At 39.1% G+C, this 19033-nt stretch overlaps 1 protein-coding gene across 1 annotated transcript in view; it reads left to right on the top strand.

Annotated features, from left to right (window-relative positions):
* The window catches only part of myom2b (myomesin 2b), a 122349-nt gene extending 115589 nt beyond the window's left edge, over positions 1 to 6760 (top strand). The window contains exons 33-37 of the mRNA XM_060821604.1: positions 1116 to 1279; positions 2589 to 2625; positions 2836 to 2858; positions 2993 to 3048; positions 5728 to 6760. Coding sequence (XP_060677587.1) covers positions 1116 to 1279; positions 2589 to 2625; positions 2836 to 2858; positions 2993 to 3048; positions 5728 to 6081 — 634 coding nt within the window. The 3' untranslated portion in view covers positions 6082 to 6760. The remainder of the gene's footprint in view (positions 1 to 1115; positions 1280 to 2588; positions 2626 to 2835; positions 2859 to 2992; positions 3049 to 5727) is intronic.
* The last annotated feature ends 12273 nt before the right edge of the window (positions 6761 to 19033 follow it).

The raw sequence follows: 19033 nt of genomic DNA, 5'->3' as shown, positions 1-19033 counted from the left end.
ATGGAGTAGAGATGAATGATTATTGTTTAGACAGGAGAGATGTATAGAGTGGTACTCCCTAGGTTGACATTCGAACCACTGCACTTTCTGACACTTGCTAGTGACTTGGAATTCAATATACAGAGACATATTTCAAGGTGTACAGATGACACAAACTTCTGAAATGTAATAAACAGTGAGGAACATAACAACAGACTTCAGGAGGACGTGAACAGATTGGTGAAGCACATACCCAATACAACCTAACACAGAAGTGTGAAGTGATCCATTTTTGTTGAAAAGAATAAGGGAGGCATTGGAAATTAATGGTGCCATTTCAAGTGAGATGCAAGAAGTACAGAACACAAACTTCTGAAGGTGGCAGGTCAAGTTATCAAGTCACAAAGGAAGTATCAGGAAGACTTGGTTTTAGATCAGAGGCAGAATAAAAGTCATTTTATAAATCAATGATTAGGACAAGCTGTAAATAGTGTCCAACCTTGAAAAGGATGTAACAGAACGCTACCAGGGATGGGGGACCTCAGTCTCATGGAGTGACAGGACAAATCTTAACTCTTGTTGGCATTGTAGCAAAAATGTGCATTTACAAACAACTCCTAGGAAACTTCCAGCCATAGTCTTTTTGAGATTAGGGCTGGTCGCAGTTACACAGGAGACTGACTTGGGTTTTGTTGCTGTTCACTCTCCAATTCTCACGGGAATTGCTTAGCAGGAAAACAATTATTCAGCACAAATTGCACAAATCCATGATATTGACTTCTGTAGAATGGATGGCTATCTGGGATAGAGATTTCTAGAGAAGATCCAGCAACTCTAGTGCATTCACTTGTTATACCAGAGATTTCTACAGATTATCAGAGGTGTGGAGCTCCCCAGTAATTCATAAATCAATGAAGAAAATTAATAGCGATAAACTCAATTTTTAAAGAAGTCAGGACATTGTTTAAGCAGAGTAGTAAGTCCTATGATATTGACCATTTCTAGTTTGTACTACAACAATTGCCATATCTTTAATGACTAATTCTGTCAGGAAATATTACCTGTATGCTTGGTCAAGTAAGTGTTTTGCAAATTGTATGAATGTTTTAGAAATATTGCACTTTGTTTGGATTTAGAGAGTCAAAGATTGCATCATCTGAAAAGATGAGAATTGGAGGAAGCAGTGACCAGGTTTGGATGCAGATCTGTGAGCCAAATGATCGAGACAAAGGCAAATACACAATGGAGATATTTGATGGCAAAACCTCATATAAACGACATCTTGACCTTTCTGGAGAGGGTAAGGTGCTCATTCAAAATGTAATGCTAGAGTCAAACAGTTGCTAAACATTAATATAAAGTTCCTAGATAACACAATGAAAAGTCATTTCTAAATTATAATGAAATTGAAATACCAATTAAGTACAGTTCATTATTATATATAGTTCATTTTAATGAGAACCGCCTTGGCAAAAAAAATTAAACAATTATCATTATCATTGTTTACATTCCACTTTCAAAGCCAGTTTCATTGAGGCTGCTTACATCCTATCTATGGATGGTAATGCCCTTTGGGGAAGGAGATCTGTTTAATTATCTAATTTAGCCCACATGACTCTACATATATAGTGATATGATTGTTTCTTAGCTGCTGTCTGATATGGCTTGAATAAGCCACTCAGATTGAGCACAACTAGAAATCAGCAATAAAATGTTGGCAAAGCCACGGGCCATGAAAGAACAAAGTAAAATAAAATGCTGGAATTAGAGAAATGCATGGGCCTTGAATTGAACTTTGTTCTGAATTTGCCCTGGTTCAGAACAGTTGGGAATTGAATTTCTTCATATCATTTGGTGAGATTGGACTGCATGCCCTCAGCAAATGCGCAGAAACTATTGCAGTATTTTCAAATGATTGCCAAGGGATGCCATGAAGATGGGAAATGCGATGGGTGCAAGATAAATCCTTCGACCAAGCCAGAGGTAACTGCAGGATAAAGGCAGGGTAGGTAAAAATGGAGCCAACAAATACAGCCCCTCCCAGCTGGATGATAATGGATATGTATTGGAAGAGAACAATATGGTTATACCTGGCACAAGCTCCTGAGAAGTAGAGAAGGATGAAAGTAATAATCGACCGTTGCCTAGTCACAGGATGTCAGCTGTGTCATTGACTAGCAGGGATTTTAGGTGCTGTGGCCAGGGTAGATTGGAGGGTGGATTCAGACATGGAGTTCCTGGAAAGGTGAGGACAGATTAAAGTGACAACAACATGCTTTGGGGCTTCAGAGGAAAGGGTAATGGAAGATGGTGTGATAATTTGCAAGGGTGGATGGATCAAAGGGAAGGGGACAGTACTTGAGGAGAGAGATACAGGAGAGAATTTGTAGTTGTGTGAAAAACAAAATGAAACAAAACTCTTTCAGAAACAGAAACAATTTTGGTTAAATTTTGCATTCATATTGTATGATCCAGAGTAACTTTCTTCAAGTGATGTAATTGTTTGCGGAGTTAAGAGTTGAATTTAAATACATAACTGTGTAAGCTTTGATTCAGGTTTGTAGAGGCATCAATGTACATTAATTGGAAAACTCTGATTTAATTTGCAGCTTATGCTGAGGCATACACAGAATTCCAGAGGCTGAAGTAAGTCTTCATGTAATGAATATAAATTTCATTTTCAGAATGTGTGCAATTTCAGAATTAGTGCATGCAACACAGTTTTTTTCCATGCAGTCTAAGCATTAACTTTTGTCTCTGTCAGCTGAAAGTACGGTGGCATAAATATTACAGAAGTCTCTTTCTATTTTAAAGTTGCAGCCATATTAAATGAATTGTTTCGATTTTCATTTTCAGAGCTGCAGCTTTTGCAGAGAAGAGTAAGTACAGAGGCTGATTTTCCTATTTGTTAAAAATAATTCAAATTGGTGCCAAGCTCTTTATTAAATAATAAATGAAATATAGTTGTGATTTATTTGATTTACTGAAGTTAGCATTGATTTTCCCATTACAGATCGTGGCAAAGTAATAGGAGGATTGCCAGATGTAGTAACTATAATGGAAGGCAAGGTAAGACAAAATGCATGATCTGAATAAGATTCCATGGCTTCAGCATTATGTATTATTTTCATGGCAACAATGTTATTGAGAAAGCTACTTTGTACATCATACTTCCATAGCCTCACCCTTCCCCCTAAACCCCTCCAAGAAGTTTGCATTCTTTCTATTCTGGGCTCTTGTACACTCTGTTTTCTCACATTTTATGTCAAAGATGCTATGTAAATGAAAATTGTTGTTAAAAATGCTATTTTGCATTGCAGGCGTTAGACTTCCTTCAAATTACAAACACTTAAATTCTAATGCTTCTGAGCTACATCCTAAAGCACTTAGCAGATTCCAAGCTGCAACTTTCCACTCCTAAACAGTGGAACTAAAGAGACAATAACAGTTTGGGCAGGAAATTACCTAAGATCAGGCCCACGATGTAGTGGTTACCAGTTGTTTTTCAGACAATAGAGAAGACTACTTTGGTGTTCCCCTTTGATCAGTATTGGGACCACAGCTCTTTCTGAGATACACTAATGACCCAATAGACAGAATAATTTTAAAGTTTACTGCTGACATAAAACTTTGGAAATTGAATACAAAGTGAGGAAGTAAGTAACAGAGTTCAGCAGGCCAGAGACTGGTGAAATGGGAAGGCTCGAGTCAGATACACTTTAATGCAAAGTGTCAAATGCTGTATTTTGGAAGGTGAAAAGATCAGAGGTTATACGATTGCCATAGCCTTTTAAAGTGGATATAAGAACAGAAAGACCTGCGAGTGCACGCACCAATCTTTGGGGAGGCAATGGCTTAGTGGTATTATCACTGGATTATTAATCAAGAAACTCAGCTAATGTTCAGGGGACTGGGTTCAAATCCCACCATGCTGAATGTTGGAATTTGGATTCAATAAAGAAAATCTGGAATTATGGGTCTGATGATGACCATGGTGCCATTGCCAATTGTTGGGAAAACCCATCTAGTTCACTAATGTCATTTAGGGAAGAAAATCTGTCATCCTTACTTGGTCTGGCTTACATGTGATTCCAGACCCACAGTAATGTGGCTGACTCTTAACAATTAGGAATGGGCAATAAATGCTGGCCTGGCGAAAGATGCCCACGTCCCTGGAGTGAATAAAAAAGGGTAAAGATAATTTGAAAAGTCTGTATAAAATGAAGTGTATGGGATCCTTGGTCTTATAAATACACAGTCTAAACTTAAGGATATTGGCACTAAACAATTTTAAAGTACATATTAAGCTACAAATCGAGTGTTGCATCCAGTTTCATGCACAGGAAAGACATGAAGATGTTGGAGAGGGTGTAGAAAATATCTACTGGAATGGTAGCAGAGACAGTTTATGTGAAATGACTGAAGGAGCTGGAATTGTTTTTAGAGTGAACAGGTTGAAGGACAGAATTACAGCGGTGTTAAAAATCTTGAAGATTCTTGATAGAGTTTTCTGAGCAGAACTGTCAGTAACCAGGGTGCACAACTTTAAGTAATTGGCAAAAAAAATCCAAGAGTGACATGAGCATATTTTCTTTGTATGCAGTCAGTTCTAATAATCTGGAATGCATGATCTCCTGAAAAGATAATGGATGCAGACTCAATAATATCTTTCATAGGGGAATAATTTGCAGGCTCATGTGACAATGGATAGTTCTTGCGAAGAGTATATTGCGCTGAATGACATCCTTCTGTGTTCATCTGTCAATGAACAGCAACATTGTACACCACAGCTTTGCTACATCAGACATCAGATTTTGGGCTTTTAAGTGGCTGGGATATTTTAAATGCTGGTCCACCTTAGCAGAATGATGAATTGTAACATTTGATGTACTGAGAGTAAAATCAGGTTAGAAACATCTCTCTCATAACCTTGTGCCACAGTATTTGTCATTATATAAATAGATTCAGAGCATGTTATGTGCCACCCTTTCCCCAGTCAAGCTGCTTAATTCATTTTTAAAATTTACAAGAGCATTCACATGCAATGCAAGTTACATCAAAGAGAGAAAGTACAATGGTCCCAGTTTTGACCTTTAGCTTATTTCACATTGGAAGTGATTGGAGCATTCTTACTCAGCACTTGATGTTTTGGAAAGGGATCTAAATGTTTAGTTTGCTTTATATTGAAATGGTAAAGTGCCCAGGCCCTTTCAGAGCTTTTAGCTGGGAAAGTTGATAAATCCACCAACATCTGAAAATGTGTTGCTGGTTAAAGCACAAATCCACCAACATCACTACAACAGCTGCTGAAAATGAATAATAATAAAGAAAACGAACACCAAGATTGTTCAAAATGAGCAGTTTAGATTATTCTGTTTGCAATTACCTTCCAAAATTATTAGTGAAGTTAGTGGACAATCTTCCCACAATCACTTTAACTGACCATTTAATAGAATTTTCAGTCATGTACATCAGGTACCACACTAATGATAACCAACATAATACTGACCAGCACAAAAAGACCAGATACACATGCAAAAGTGATGCTGTTGTGCATTTCGAGTGGGGATAGCAGCTGCTTAAGCTACAGCATGTGAGCCCTGTGTGGATGTTCATGGTAAATTTATTTTTTGATTCACTCCCGTCTCTTTCATGCTGTGAGTTGGGAGATGCTCGAAATTGAGGGCCTCAGTTTTTCCAAAAAAATGTATTAAGGTTTTGTATGCGTTAACGCATTCTGTGTTCCAGACACTGAGCCTCACATCCACTGTCTTTGGGGATCCGACTCCTGAGGTGACCTGGCTCAAGAATGACAAAGATCTCGAACTGAATGATCATCACTACGCGTCTCTGGAGCAGGGAAAATATGCTTCCCTGACCATCAAAGCTGTCACCACGGAGGATTCGGGAAAATATGGCATTAATGTCAGGAACAAATATGGCGGCGAGACAATTGATGTCACTGTAAGTGTGTATAAACACGGCGAGGAGATACCAGTGGTGAAAAGAGGAGTTCAACCTCCAGAGCAAGCAAAGGCCTCCCGTGCAGAACCTTCTAAACCAGAAGCATCTAAGAGTTCAAAGTTTGGTAGAAGAAAGTAACACAAGTAATGGTTCAATGTGGGTATTTACTGTAAACTTAGCTTGAACTGCAGTGAACAACTAAATTACAAGTGAGCTTTATGTAGTAAATAGGATTTTTGAGTTAAGGGCTGAGGGAAACCAATAATTTGTTCCTCATTGCATCATAAAATATTTTTCATTAGAAGATAGATCTTAAGTGCTAGTAGAGGAAATAAATTTGTTTTGTTGCTCCCAGCAAACGCTGATGATACACGTCAAGAAAATCCACATCTCCAGCTCATGACTTTCTGTACGTTAATATTGCTTAGTTCCTCAACAGGCATTGTGCGGATCTATTGAGGCATAGAGTCTCGTTTTCGGTTTATTTTTCCGCTAATGGTCACAAGATCCGGGATATTTACAGAGGAATGGAATTTGTTGTTATAATGGCAAGTTTAGCAGCAGATCTGAATATAACAGTTTAAATGAACTTCATTTTACTTTTGCAACGAATTAGAGATTCTTCTGATTTGACAATACTGTTTCAGGATGAGGAACGTACAGAACTTGTCCGAATTAATTGTTACTTTCAGGGGCTTTAATGTAGCAATATATATATATATCACCAATGACTAGAATTCACTCCTCCTGTAACCATCACGTGACTAATATCTACCAAGTTGCTGTGCTTTGTTTATCGTGCTATGCACCAATAAAATGGTCTCTTATGGCAATCTCTGCATATTTATCTTCCTGTCTCTCACTGATATCATCACATAACTCTTGCACCTAAAGTCATAGTTTCTAAAACCTGGCTGGATTAGACATAGCGTTAACAATTGCACCCTTGATTCACTGTCTGACATATTTGTTTATAACTTTTTTTCCTGAAGTTCATGTGTGATTTCCATCAGTAGTCAAATAACAGCACATTCCCACATTGGAAGCAAATTTGTGAAAATATTTCACACTTCAAAATGACTGAGTGACGAAGTGACTCGGTTTAACATGGGACCTCAGATTGAACTGAGAACAGACTAAAGATTCACAAATGTCCCAGTGATTCACCATTTAAGATTCTTTGTGAACTCAAGCTAACACAGAATGACTGGTGCTCAACCCAACCACTAACAATTTACCTTTACAGAATCAAACAGTCTCACTTGTATTCTTGTGAGGAATGATTCGATCCATTTGCAGTGCTTACAATGAAGGAACTTAGGCAAACCTATAGCAGAACTTGAATGACATTCAGGCATGAAGTGGTATATGGAAAAAAAACACTTTCATTAGCATTTGTTGTGATCATCTTCAGCAAGCAAATCTCTCAGCCCAGGTTGTGGGTGGTGGTTAAAGGCTTAAATTATAATGAGAGTTTGCAGATGATATAATGAAGGCACTAAAAGGATTTCATATACTTGAGAGCTAATTCTGATGGTGGATATGGTGGAAACAAGCTTAAAGTTAGAGCTATGTTCACTTTAGTATGTAAACACATGTATCCACAAAGGATAATGTAAATGTATGACTCAAAATGTGGATGCTGCATCAATACAAGTTAAAAGCTGAAATTGACATATCAGTTTTGATCAATATCTTTATCTAATAGAGGATAAAAAGGAAATGAAGCACTGGTTAGTCATGGTCAAATACAATGACAGAACAGGCTCGAGGGGTTGAATGGCTTACTCATTCACGTTCCTATGTTCTGACCTTCAACTACCATCATTACAGACATCTTCTACCATCCCCAGCATGGAGTCACCATTGACGCCTAGTTTAACTGGAAGTAGTCAGATCAATGACATAGGCGAAAGAGAGGACTGCAGATGCTGCAGATTAGAGTCGAGAGTGTGGTGCTGGAAAAGCACAGCATGTCAGGCAGCATCCAAGGAACTGGAGAATTGACGTTACAGGCAAAAGCCTGTATATAACAGACATGTTTATAAGAGACGTGCCTTCTTTGGGTAATTAATAATGAGTGATTTCTCTTTTGATCCCACAAAACTTACAGCTAACCACAAAGATTGTAAGGAATGCGAGAGACGACTCATTACATGCATAGGTGCAGATATAACCCTGGCCCGAAAGCCTTGACATCATCCACGACCAGAACGTAGACCACTACTTCAATGTGGCTCCATTACACTACGATCTGTAGGATGCAGTTTTGCAATATGCCACTCCCCCATGGGCTCTGTAATACTGGAGAAGTACAAGGAAAATCAGATTGTAGCAACACCATCACATTCGAGTAACTCACCTCAGACTGAATCTCCAAAAAGGGCTCAGTGATTAGATGCTTAAACTTTGGAGGAAAAGCAATGGGGCACCCCATACCAAAAGAGAACTGGTAGAAATAGCTGATAGCCCTAGGACCTTCCTCCAATCTCCCTTCAAAGCCACAAGAGGATAATTGGAGAAACACTTTAGAATTTCAGTCATTTTACCATTTCTTTATAAACAATAAAGGAAAGAGCTCTGGGACCTGCCACCTAACATGAATACTGCTAATAAAAACATTAATCACCAACTTCTCGGGTCAGTCAGGAATGAGTAACGTATAGAACCTTGCCAGCTGCCTTCAGTAAATGTTACATTTTTAGCAGATATCACAATAAGACCAAAAAACAAATGACAGCTGGGCTCTGATTAATGATGGACCCAACCAGAAAAGGAAAATGTTGGAAATAGAGTCATAGAGTTGTACAGCAAGGAAAGGGTCCTTCAGTTCAGCTCGTCCATGCTGACCAGATATCCTAAAATAACCTAGTCCCATTTGCCAGCATTTGGCCCTTATCCCTCTAAACCCTTCCTATGTATGTATCCGTCCTAATGCCTTTTAAATGTTGTAATTGCACCAGCTTCCACCACCTCCCCTGGCAGCTCATTCCATACACATACTACCCTCTGTGTGAAAATGATGCCCCTTTCGTCCTTTTTATATCTTGCCCCTCTCACCTTCAACTATGCCCTCTAGTTTCAAAGTCCCCTGCTCTGGAAAAAAGACCTTGTGTGTTCACCCCATTCATGCCCCTCATGATTTTACAAACCTCTATAAGGTCACTGCTCATCCTCTGACACTCTGGGAAAAATAGCCCCAGCTTATTCAGCCTCTCCCTACAACTCAAACCCTCCAACCCCAGCAATACCTTGTAAATCTTTTCTGCACCCTTTCAAGCTTAACAACAACTTTCCTGTAGTGGGCAGACCAGATTTGAATGCAGTATTCCAAAAGTGGTTTAACCAATGTCCTGTACAGCACAAGACATCCCAACTCCTATACTCAATGCACTGATCAATAAAGGCAAGTATACCAAATGCCTTCTTCACTACTTTTCAAGATGCAACTTCACCTTCAATGAAATATTAGCTGCACTCCGAGGTGTCTTTGTTTGGCAACACTCTCCAGGAACCTACCATTATGATTTAAGCAGGTCTGACAGCATTTGTTGAGAAAGAAACACAATGACCATTTTATGTAACTATCTTCAAAGCAGATTTTTTAATCACTAAAGGAATCAAACATTATGGGTAAAAGGCAGGAAAAGGGAGCTGAAGATTGTCAGATCAGCTTTGATCCCAGAATATGGCACAGCAGACTCGATAGGCTGAATGGCCTAATTTTGCACTTATCTTACAGAATTACAGGAAGCAGACCGGAGGATTGCATATTCAGACAGCCATCTCAGGCATGATGGGCCAAATGGCCACCTTCTGTGCTGTAACAATTCTGAGATTCTGTAATTTTACAATTTTACCCATTTTTAGGTTCAAGGTTACAATAACAGCTTTGCTGCAATATGTTTTATACCACCAAAACCAGTAGATGGCACTATAGTATCATCGTCGCAAGAACCTAACTACTGTATTATTCAAAACTGCAGCAATATTTAAATCTATTTCATGGAACAGGCGAAGGATTCAAAAATAACATTTATTGAGCATGGAGGCTACATTCCAAAGTTGGATCTAGTGGTGGGGTGTAATACAATCTCTTTATACTATATTCCGTTATACTAAGAAGGTGCCTGCTGATCCTACGAGACAGGGAACAGAATAAAAGCTACTTTATAATTTTTTTTATCAGTCTACAAAAATTTCAAAAAGTTGAATGAAAATCTATAAGGCCTCTCAAATGCCAGAAAGTGAATATTAAAATTATTTCTATTTAAGAACTTGGAAACATAGCAAAATAATTGCATATCTCTTGGCTACCACCATCGTGTTGTCTACAAAGATAAGTGTGGTGCTAATGTTTTGATTCACTGAAAGATGATCTGGCTCCCTAAGTTCTCACAGTTTTCTCTCTCTGCCAGCCTGATGTTATTGAGGTCCCTGTTTTCTTTCCAGTCTCTGTTTAAAGAATATCTGCTGCTATTCATTCCACAACAGAAAAAAAAACTTCTCTCTCTGTTTAAAGTGACATAGAAAAAGAATATGTATAGAACATATTCCTTATCTGGATCTAAACGGAGGAAAATCTAAGAGTGGCACAGTGGCTCAGTGGTTAGCACTGCTGCATCACAGTGCCAGAGACCCCGGTTTGACTCCAGCCTTGGGTCACTGTCTGTGTGGAGTTTGCATGTTTCCTCTATGTCTGCGTGGGTTTCCTCTGGGTGGTCCGGTTTGCTCCCACAATCCAAAGATGTGGTTTGGCTGTGGTAAGTTGTGGTGTAGTGTCTAGGGATGTGCAGGCTAGGTGAATTAGCCATGGTAAAAGGGATTACTGAGATAGGATTGGGGGCTAGGTCTGGGTGGGATGCTCTTTGAAGGCTCAGTCTAGACACAATAGGCTGAATGGCCTATTTCCGCACTGTGTGACCAAATGGAAGGAGTGAGCAGTTTGGAAAAAAGTATCAAAATCCTTAATGTTCTATGTCCATCCATTACTGGAAATAAGGCTTGAAGTTTTGTGCAGATGCAGATGCCATCCATTTCTAGGTTCCCTTGTTTTCTTTTCTGCTTTGTCTGTTCAGAAGGTATCATAATAAGGATTATTCTGTAATTATTCCAAAAGTGTCTCTTTTAACTGAAGATGCGGCCACTTCTGACCACATTAGGACATCAGATCTTTCAGATGTTGCTTTGTACCAAAGGTTCCATTTTCTAAGAAGACTATGCATTTGACAAATAATTCACTACATCATTTCAGTGAAAATGGTGTCAGAGGTTTGAATCCAGAAGTCATACCATTGAGTGAGCGTGAATGAGAGAGAGTTTAAGAGCAAGACCGAGTATGTGAAAGGGTGAGAGAGAGTGAGTGTGAAACTGAGAATGAGAAAGAGTGCTGATGGTGAAGAAAGGAGTGGGTGGCTCACAAAGGCAGTTGCACATAATAAAATGCAAGTACCTGATTTTCACTAATGAGATGCTCAAAATATGACTTGCACACATTAGCCCTGAAAGGAGAAAATCTGACCTTATAACAGTTATAGAGCCGTAGAGTAACAGAGATGTACAGCACTGAAACAGACCCTTCGATCCAACTCGTCCATGCCAACCAGACATCCTAACCCAATGTAATCCCATTTGCCAGCACTTGGCCCATATCCCTCTAAAACCTGATTAATCATATATCCATCCAGATGCCTGTTAAATGCTGTAATTGTACCAGCCTCTACCACTTCCTCTGACAGCTTATTCCATATACGCACCACCCTCTGTGTGAAAAAGTTGTCCCTTATGTTCTTTTTATATCTATCCCCTCTCACCCTTAAACTATGCTCTTGAGTTCTAGATTCTCCCACCCCAGGGAAAAGACCTTGTCTATTTATCCTATCCATGCCCCCATTTTATAAGCCATTATAAGGTCACCCCTCAGCCTCTGATGCTCCAGAGAAAACAGCCACACCCTATTCAGCCTCTCCCTATACCTCAAATCCTCCAACCCTGGCAACATCCTTGTAAATCTTTTCTGAACCATTTCAATTTCACAACATCCTTCCAATAGGAAGGAGACCAAAATTGCAGCAATATTCCAAAAGTAGCCTAACCAATGCCCTGTACAACTGCAACATGACCTCCCAACTCCTATACTCAATGCTCTGACCAATAAAGGAAAGCTTGCAAAACTCCTTCTTCACTATCCTACCTATCCTCGACTCTATTTTCAAGAAACTACGAACCTGGACTCCGAGGTCTCTTTGTTCAGCAACACTCCCCAGGACCTTACCATTGAGTGTATAAATCCTGCTCTGATTTGCGTTTCCAAAATGTACCACTCTACAATTATCTGAATTAAACTCCATCTGCCACTCCTCAGCCCATTGGCCCATTTGATCAAGATCCCATTGTACTCTGAGGTAATCTTCTTTGCTGTCCTTTACACCTCCAATTTTGGTATCATCTGCAATCTTACTACCTATAACTCCTATGTTCACATCCAAATTATTTATATAAATGACAAAAAACAGTGGACCCAGCACTCCACTGGTCACAGGCCTTCAGTCTGAAAAACAACCCTCTACCACCACCTCTGTCTTCTACCTTCATGGCAGTTCTGTATCCAAATGGCTAGTTCTCCCTGTAGTCCATGAGATCTAACCTTGCTAACCACTCTCCCACCAGCAACCTTGTTGAATGCTTTACTGAAGTCGATAAAGATCACATCTACCACATTGCCTTCATCAATCCCCTTTGTTGCCTCTACAAAAAACTCAATCAAGTTTGTGCGACATGATTTCCCACTCACAAAGCTGTGCTGACTATCCCTAATCAGTCCTAGCCTTTCCAAATACATGTAAATCTTATCCCTCAGAATTCCCTCCAACAACTTGCCCACCACTGATGTCAGTAATGCTTTGTAGTGATAGCATACTCTTTTGGACAGCCAGGGTACCCAGTGGAATATGGTCCTAAGATATCATTTGGAGACGCCAGGGGCCCTTTGGAAGAAATAAAATGACTTTTGGGATTGTTAAAAATAGATATGTATTAATATATCGAAAAGTAAATAAAACTCGTTGGAACTGTCAAAAGAAATTGTCAAAAGCTTGTTAAGGACTTCAAAGTAACTAAGAGCTAGTGAGGACTGCAGATGCTGAAGAGTCAGAGTTGATAATGTCTGAAGAAGGCTGAAGAAGGATTATGCCCAAAACATTGACTCTCTTCCTCCTGAGATGCTGCTTGACCGGTGCAACGCTTTATCAACACCAAGATCCTTAAAGCCCCCGCTCTTTAAATATTTAGGGACATTGACTGCAGTGTTTGTAAAAATAATCAGACCGTGGTAGTTCATTCTATTGGCGTATGCATGAGGGATATCATTACAGCCCTAGTACTACTTTACAAATTTCACATCCGTAATTATTGAATCATTGAATCCCTACAGTGCAGAAAAAGATCATTCGGCCCATTGAGTCTGCATTGAGCCTCCGAGTAGATTCCATCCAGACCCCCAAACAGCCCCCCATCCCTGTAACCTGAGTTGGGGAGTTTAGCATGGTTAACCTTACTAACCATCCCAATTTTTATTTAGCATAGCCAACATTGTCTGGACTATATTAAGCTAGTAAGTTACACAGAGCAGCTGAAGTGTGCACTACACATCTGACCCCATTTCCAAGCAGTGGGTGGTTGTGTAATAGCTATAAAAAATGAAATTATACAGGCCAAATTAACCCTAACTTACTTTAGTTATTCACACTTTGCAGTCACCATTAGTCACTATTCATATTGTTGCTATCTTCTCGACATGCTGCATATTCCAACACGCTGTGTTTTCCATCACCTATAGATGACAATAATGCATTTCAACTTTTATTTTCATATCCCTTTCATGCCTCTGTGACCAATGACTGTGTGCTAAGAGAACGGTGGAGTTTTTAAAATTTAAAATCAGCTTGCTTAAGAATTGCCACGTAGATGTGAAGCTCTTTTTTAAGGTAAGAAAATAGCAATAAACTAACATTTTGTTCAATTAAAGGAAAGTGCATGTTAAATGAGGATAAAAACAATATAAAGAGCACATAATGAGCAGCTCATTTACCATCATTGTATTAAAGAGACCATATCTTTCCTTGTAAAATTAATCGGAAGAAATGTTTGGGTGCACACTGCAGCATATTTTAACAAATATAGAAACCCATTTTAGTGTACATTAAATATTAATAGCATTCACATTGTTATATTAAAATAAATCTTCTCCTCAACTATCTTTTATTTGGAAGCTATTGACTTTTGCTGAGCATAGTTTCACTTCTGCTGTACGCCCTCACCTCACAATTGGTTATATTTCCACACGGCATGTTACTGCAGATAAGCTGCAAATAAATGCAAATCTGAAACTGTGGTGTAAACAGGACTTTCCAATTTTGTTCACACATGAGAAATTAAGTCATGAAACTCTGTCAGGTTACAGCCCCCTAATATTATTCATGACTCTTGATCATGTGGCATCTGTGCCTTCCAAAGTGCTTATCATGGATTATGTGCTCAGGATGTTTGTTTCAAGGATTAGCTTTAAAATTTGTGTAAACTTAAAATAAATTAAAAGAAAGAATGCATTACAAATGATTGTGAATTGGCTGCTACCAAGTGTAAGTGTTGATCTGAAAACTGTTCAAACATTCTTAGGTGAACTTTTGTTGGTTTACGAAACAGATTTTTTTTGTGAGCAAGCTCAGTATTTTATTCAGGGCTTCTTTTAATGTGTGACTGGAGGAACAGAACACTGACTGTGGAAATTGTGCTAAATCAAAACTTGCAAAAGGAGTTGAACATTACAATTGATTCCCCAACCTTTTCAAGGTTTTGTTGGCACTATTGTATTTACAAGATATTGGGGCTTACAAACAGCATGCATATTTTGGAATCCTAAATACCCTGCGATGTGGAATGAAATGTAACCAGGATGTTTAGCTGGTTAGCACAGAGAAGTTCTGATGAGGTTCACTCTACTGAAGAGGCTTTTAGGACAAACATGGGAACTAGTAACTCCATCCACAACCTCATGGTCAAAGCTAATTTCTTGATTACCACGGGCCAATTCCAGAAACCCCAGCACCACTGCTGCCACTACAGTGGGCAGCACGGTGGCACAGTGGTTAGCACTGCTGCCTCAAAGCACCAGAGACCCGGGTTCAATTCTCACCTCAGGCGACTGCGTGGAGTTTGCACATTCTCCCCATGTGCGTGGGTTTCCTCCGGGTACTCCGGTTTCCTCCCACAGTCCAAAAATGTGCAGGTTAGGTGAATTGGCCACGCTAAATTGCCAGTAGTGTTAGGTGCAAGGGTCAATGTAGGAGAATGGGTCTGGGTGGGTGCGCTTCGGCGGGTCAGTGTGGACTTGTTGGGCCGAAGGGCCTGTTTCCACACTGTAAGTAATCTAATCTAATCTACACTGCCCTTTTAGGTTCATCAGATTGAAGTATTTGAAATGGCTTCTCAATATTGTCACCACCATACGGTCATGTACTAAAGACAATGCTTCTATTTATTTTGTTCTTTTGCAGGTCATTGTTACAAGAAAACTTGCCAAATTTTGTGTTACTGTTCATAAGATTGATCCGTCTGCCGATTTAGAAATGTTAAACGCCACGGCGGAAAAATAGCGCAAGCAAAGAGTTTATGTTCGGAGGTAAGTCATTAAAATCCGCAGACTGCACCAGAGACAGCTGCTGAGCAAACGTCACCTTTACATCCAAAATCCAGATCCATCATCGAATTGATATTACTCAGTGAAGTATTAATAATGAAAGTGTGTTAGTGAATTGGAATTAAATGTTTCTGACTACTATTTTGACAAAGGCATTCAGTCATTAAAATAAAAGCCTTAGTGAACACACGGAACAAAAGGATTTCATATGAATGCATTAGTGGTCACGATTTTAGTTCGTAGATTTTTCTGTCACTTTCGCATATCTGTTCTTCTCATTGCAAGATATTCTACATAAAAGGACATGGTGCAGGCTCTTCTCCCACTATTATGCTATCATCTGTCTGTTTTGGAGATCTTCCAGAAAGACCTCAACATTAGCAAAACCTTAGCCCCAGTGCTTATCTCCCAAATGAGGTTGACAAAGATCAGGCCTTTCAACATACAAATTAGGAGAAGTAGCCCAATCAGCACATTGAACCTACTCTGCAATTTGATAATATCATGACTGATGTGACTGTATTGTCAGCTCTATATTCTTACCAACCAATGATAACCTTTGGTGCTCTTGTTAGTCAAGAATCTATATGGTGCTGTCTTAAAAAGTATTCCATCTCTCTCTGGGGAAGAGAGTTCCATCAACTTGTTGCATCTTTAGAAAGAAAACAATCTCCTCACCTCTACCATAAACATAAGCCCCTTTGTTTTTAAATTGTATTCTTGATTCTAATTTCCCCCTGAAGAAGAAACACTTTTTCAGCATCCACCTTAACAAGGTCCCTCAGGGTCTTATACATTTCAATAATAATGCCCTTCACTCTTCTAACTGCAATGCATACAAGCCTACCCTGTCAAACCTTTCTGCATAAGGCAATCCCTCCATTCCAAGAACTTTCTCTGATATGCTTCCAATATATTTCACCCTTTCTTAAATGAGGAGGCCAAGTTGTACACACCATATTCCTACACTGTGCTCTCAACAATATGCTGGACCAATGTAGCAAAATAACCCTGCGTTTATATTCCATTCAGGTTAGTACAGTCACACACCTTACTGTTCCATACACTACCATTTCTGGCAAAAATAAAAACAAAAGTTCTGAGGAGTGATCAGCCAACTCTAATTTCTCTCCACAGTTGTAGCCAGACCTGCTGAGCTTTTCCAGCAATTCCTGTTTTTGTTTCTGATTAACAGCATCCACAGATCTTTTGGTTCTTATTTACCATATCTGGCATCTGTTTGCCACTTTCCCTTTATTTCTGTCTTTGAACTTGTAATATTGCTAATGAATAACAATGCCTAGAAATGTGATTTCTCACAATATTCATCCTCTGAACATTTAGTATTTTCGTGATGTGGGGGCTTCCAAGACTCTGTGCAAACAATGACTCACTTAATATAGATTCTTTACTGTCAGCAAATTATTATTGTTCACTCACAAAAATGATGAGTTATTACTTTTTAACATTCAAAGGTCAAACAACGTCATAATCTGTAACGGAACATTCATTTCACTTCATCTAAATTCCTTAATGTCAATCCTCAAAGTCTGAAAGAAGAATAAATTCACATGCTGACATTCAAAAAGCTGACAGAACTCAAAATAAAAATTGACCAATTGCATGTTCCAAATATGTAACCTCACCTGGCAGGAATCAAAACATCAAGAAACCATAAACCCATGGCCCGTGGATTTTATTTAAACAATTGGCTTGAAAAACATGGACTGGACCATCTTATAGCACACTGGTAGTGTCCCTACTCCCGGACCAAGAGACCTGGGTTCAATCCTCCCAGCTCCAAGCATGTGTAATTCCATCTCTAGAACAGATGGATTAGAAAAATATGTTGATTAAAAAAAGAATAAAACATGGACTGGGCCATCTTGTGGCACTGTGGTAGAGTCTTTATCCTTGGATTGGGAGGTATAAGTTCAGGTTTCATCTGGTCCAGGAATGTGTAATTACATCTCTGAACAGGTTGATTAGAAAAATAGGTTAATTAACAAAAAGAAAGCCATGGACCATGAAGCAAGCTTTTTCTGCTTGTTGCTGAAAGCTTCATGACAATCCCCTTCCATTTACATTATAAATTCCATGGCTCGATAACTCAGTATTGGAAACTAATGTTTCCTGTCATACATCATGTTGAGAGTGATGATTGAACATTGATGATATTGTTAATTCCTGAGAAACTGAGTGATCCTATTGTATTACAGCTAATCCCACTCTCCACATGGTGCAATTGAATGATTCTAATCTGATAGTTTCCCACAAAATGAAACAACAATTGCATTAATCTTTAAAAAGATTGAGACTTGACAGAGAACTGTGAACTTGAAAAAAATACTGATTGCACACCTCTTTGGGAAAGAAAGGAGGTCATGATTTACTTAACAACAGCAGTTTGATAAATCTTGGGTGTCTCCTCCATTGAGGAATCCAGGAATTCAGTGCAAAGTGGTTAGGACTATGAACCATGGCTCTGCTCTCTCATTAGATAGCCAACTGTTAGTGATTTAACCTGAGTGTTGCCAATCCTCAGGTGAGGGGAGAGGTTGAAAATGAGAGCCTTTCATGGTAAAAGTAGCCACTATGGGAAATAAACTCACACTACTGTCATCATGTGGCAACTCAGCCAACTCAGCTAAGCAAATCCCTTTTGGTTAAGCTACTGGTAAAGGCCAATGGGGTTGAAAATCTATGTTTTTCTGTTGCATGTTTGTCATGATGTTGACTGGTGTCTGCTAGAAAGTAAGATAATGGGGTTGAAAAACCAACACATTAAATCCTGGATAGACGCACACTCTCAATTCTACATGGTCAGTGGATCCTTTGAATACAAAAGGTGCAACGCTGTGGAGCAGGGCTTTCCTGGACCCATCAGAGAGCTATTTTTTTTCACAGCAAATATATATCCCCAATTTGTGAAGAACTGGTGAAAAACATAACGGCATTTTACGACTGATAATGACAGTCCAAAATCATGGTGATCTACCTTGGAATTTAAACAAATGTTTTATGGCAGCCTCCTAAAGGGATCATAAAGTCCAGCACTTGCCCAGACTCAAAATGAGAACACTTGTACTTCTGACCATCTCACACTAAATTTCTGGCTTCCTCAGTGGAGGAGACACCCCAGATTTATCAACCTGCCGTGGTTATGTAAATCATTAGACCTCCTTTCTTTCAAAAAGGGGTATGAGCTCAGTAATTTTTCAAATAGAGTTCACTTTTGCCTGTTAAGGTTCAGCTTTCTTAAAGATTACTATGATTTTCATTTCACCTTGTGGAAAACAATCAGATTAGAATCATCTTGCCCACTCAGCCAAATTTAACAATGAGGTCTTTTGAACAGGTTGCTGTAGTATCACCTCAATATGGCTTCTGTTG

The sequence above is a fragment of the Hemiscyllium ocellatum genome, chromosome 3 (genome assembly GCF_020745735.1).
Source record: "Hemiscyllium ocellatum isolate sHemOce1 chromosome 3, sHemOce1.pat.X.cur, whole genome shotgun sequence".
Taxonomy (NCBI): domain Eukaryota; kingdom Metazoa; phylum Chordata; class Chondrichthyes; order Orectolobiformes; family Hemiscylliidae; genus Hemiscyllium; species Hemiscyllium ocellatum.
The sequence above is the reverse complement of the archived record's forward strand: the minus strand, read 5'-3'. Positions and strand labels throughout refer to the sequence as shown.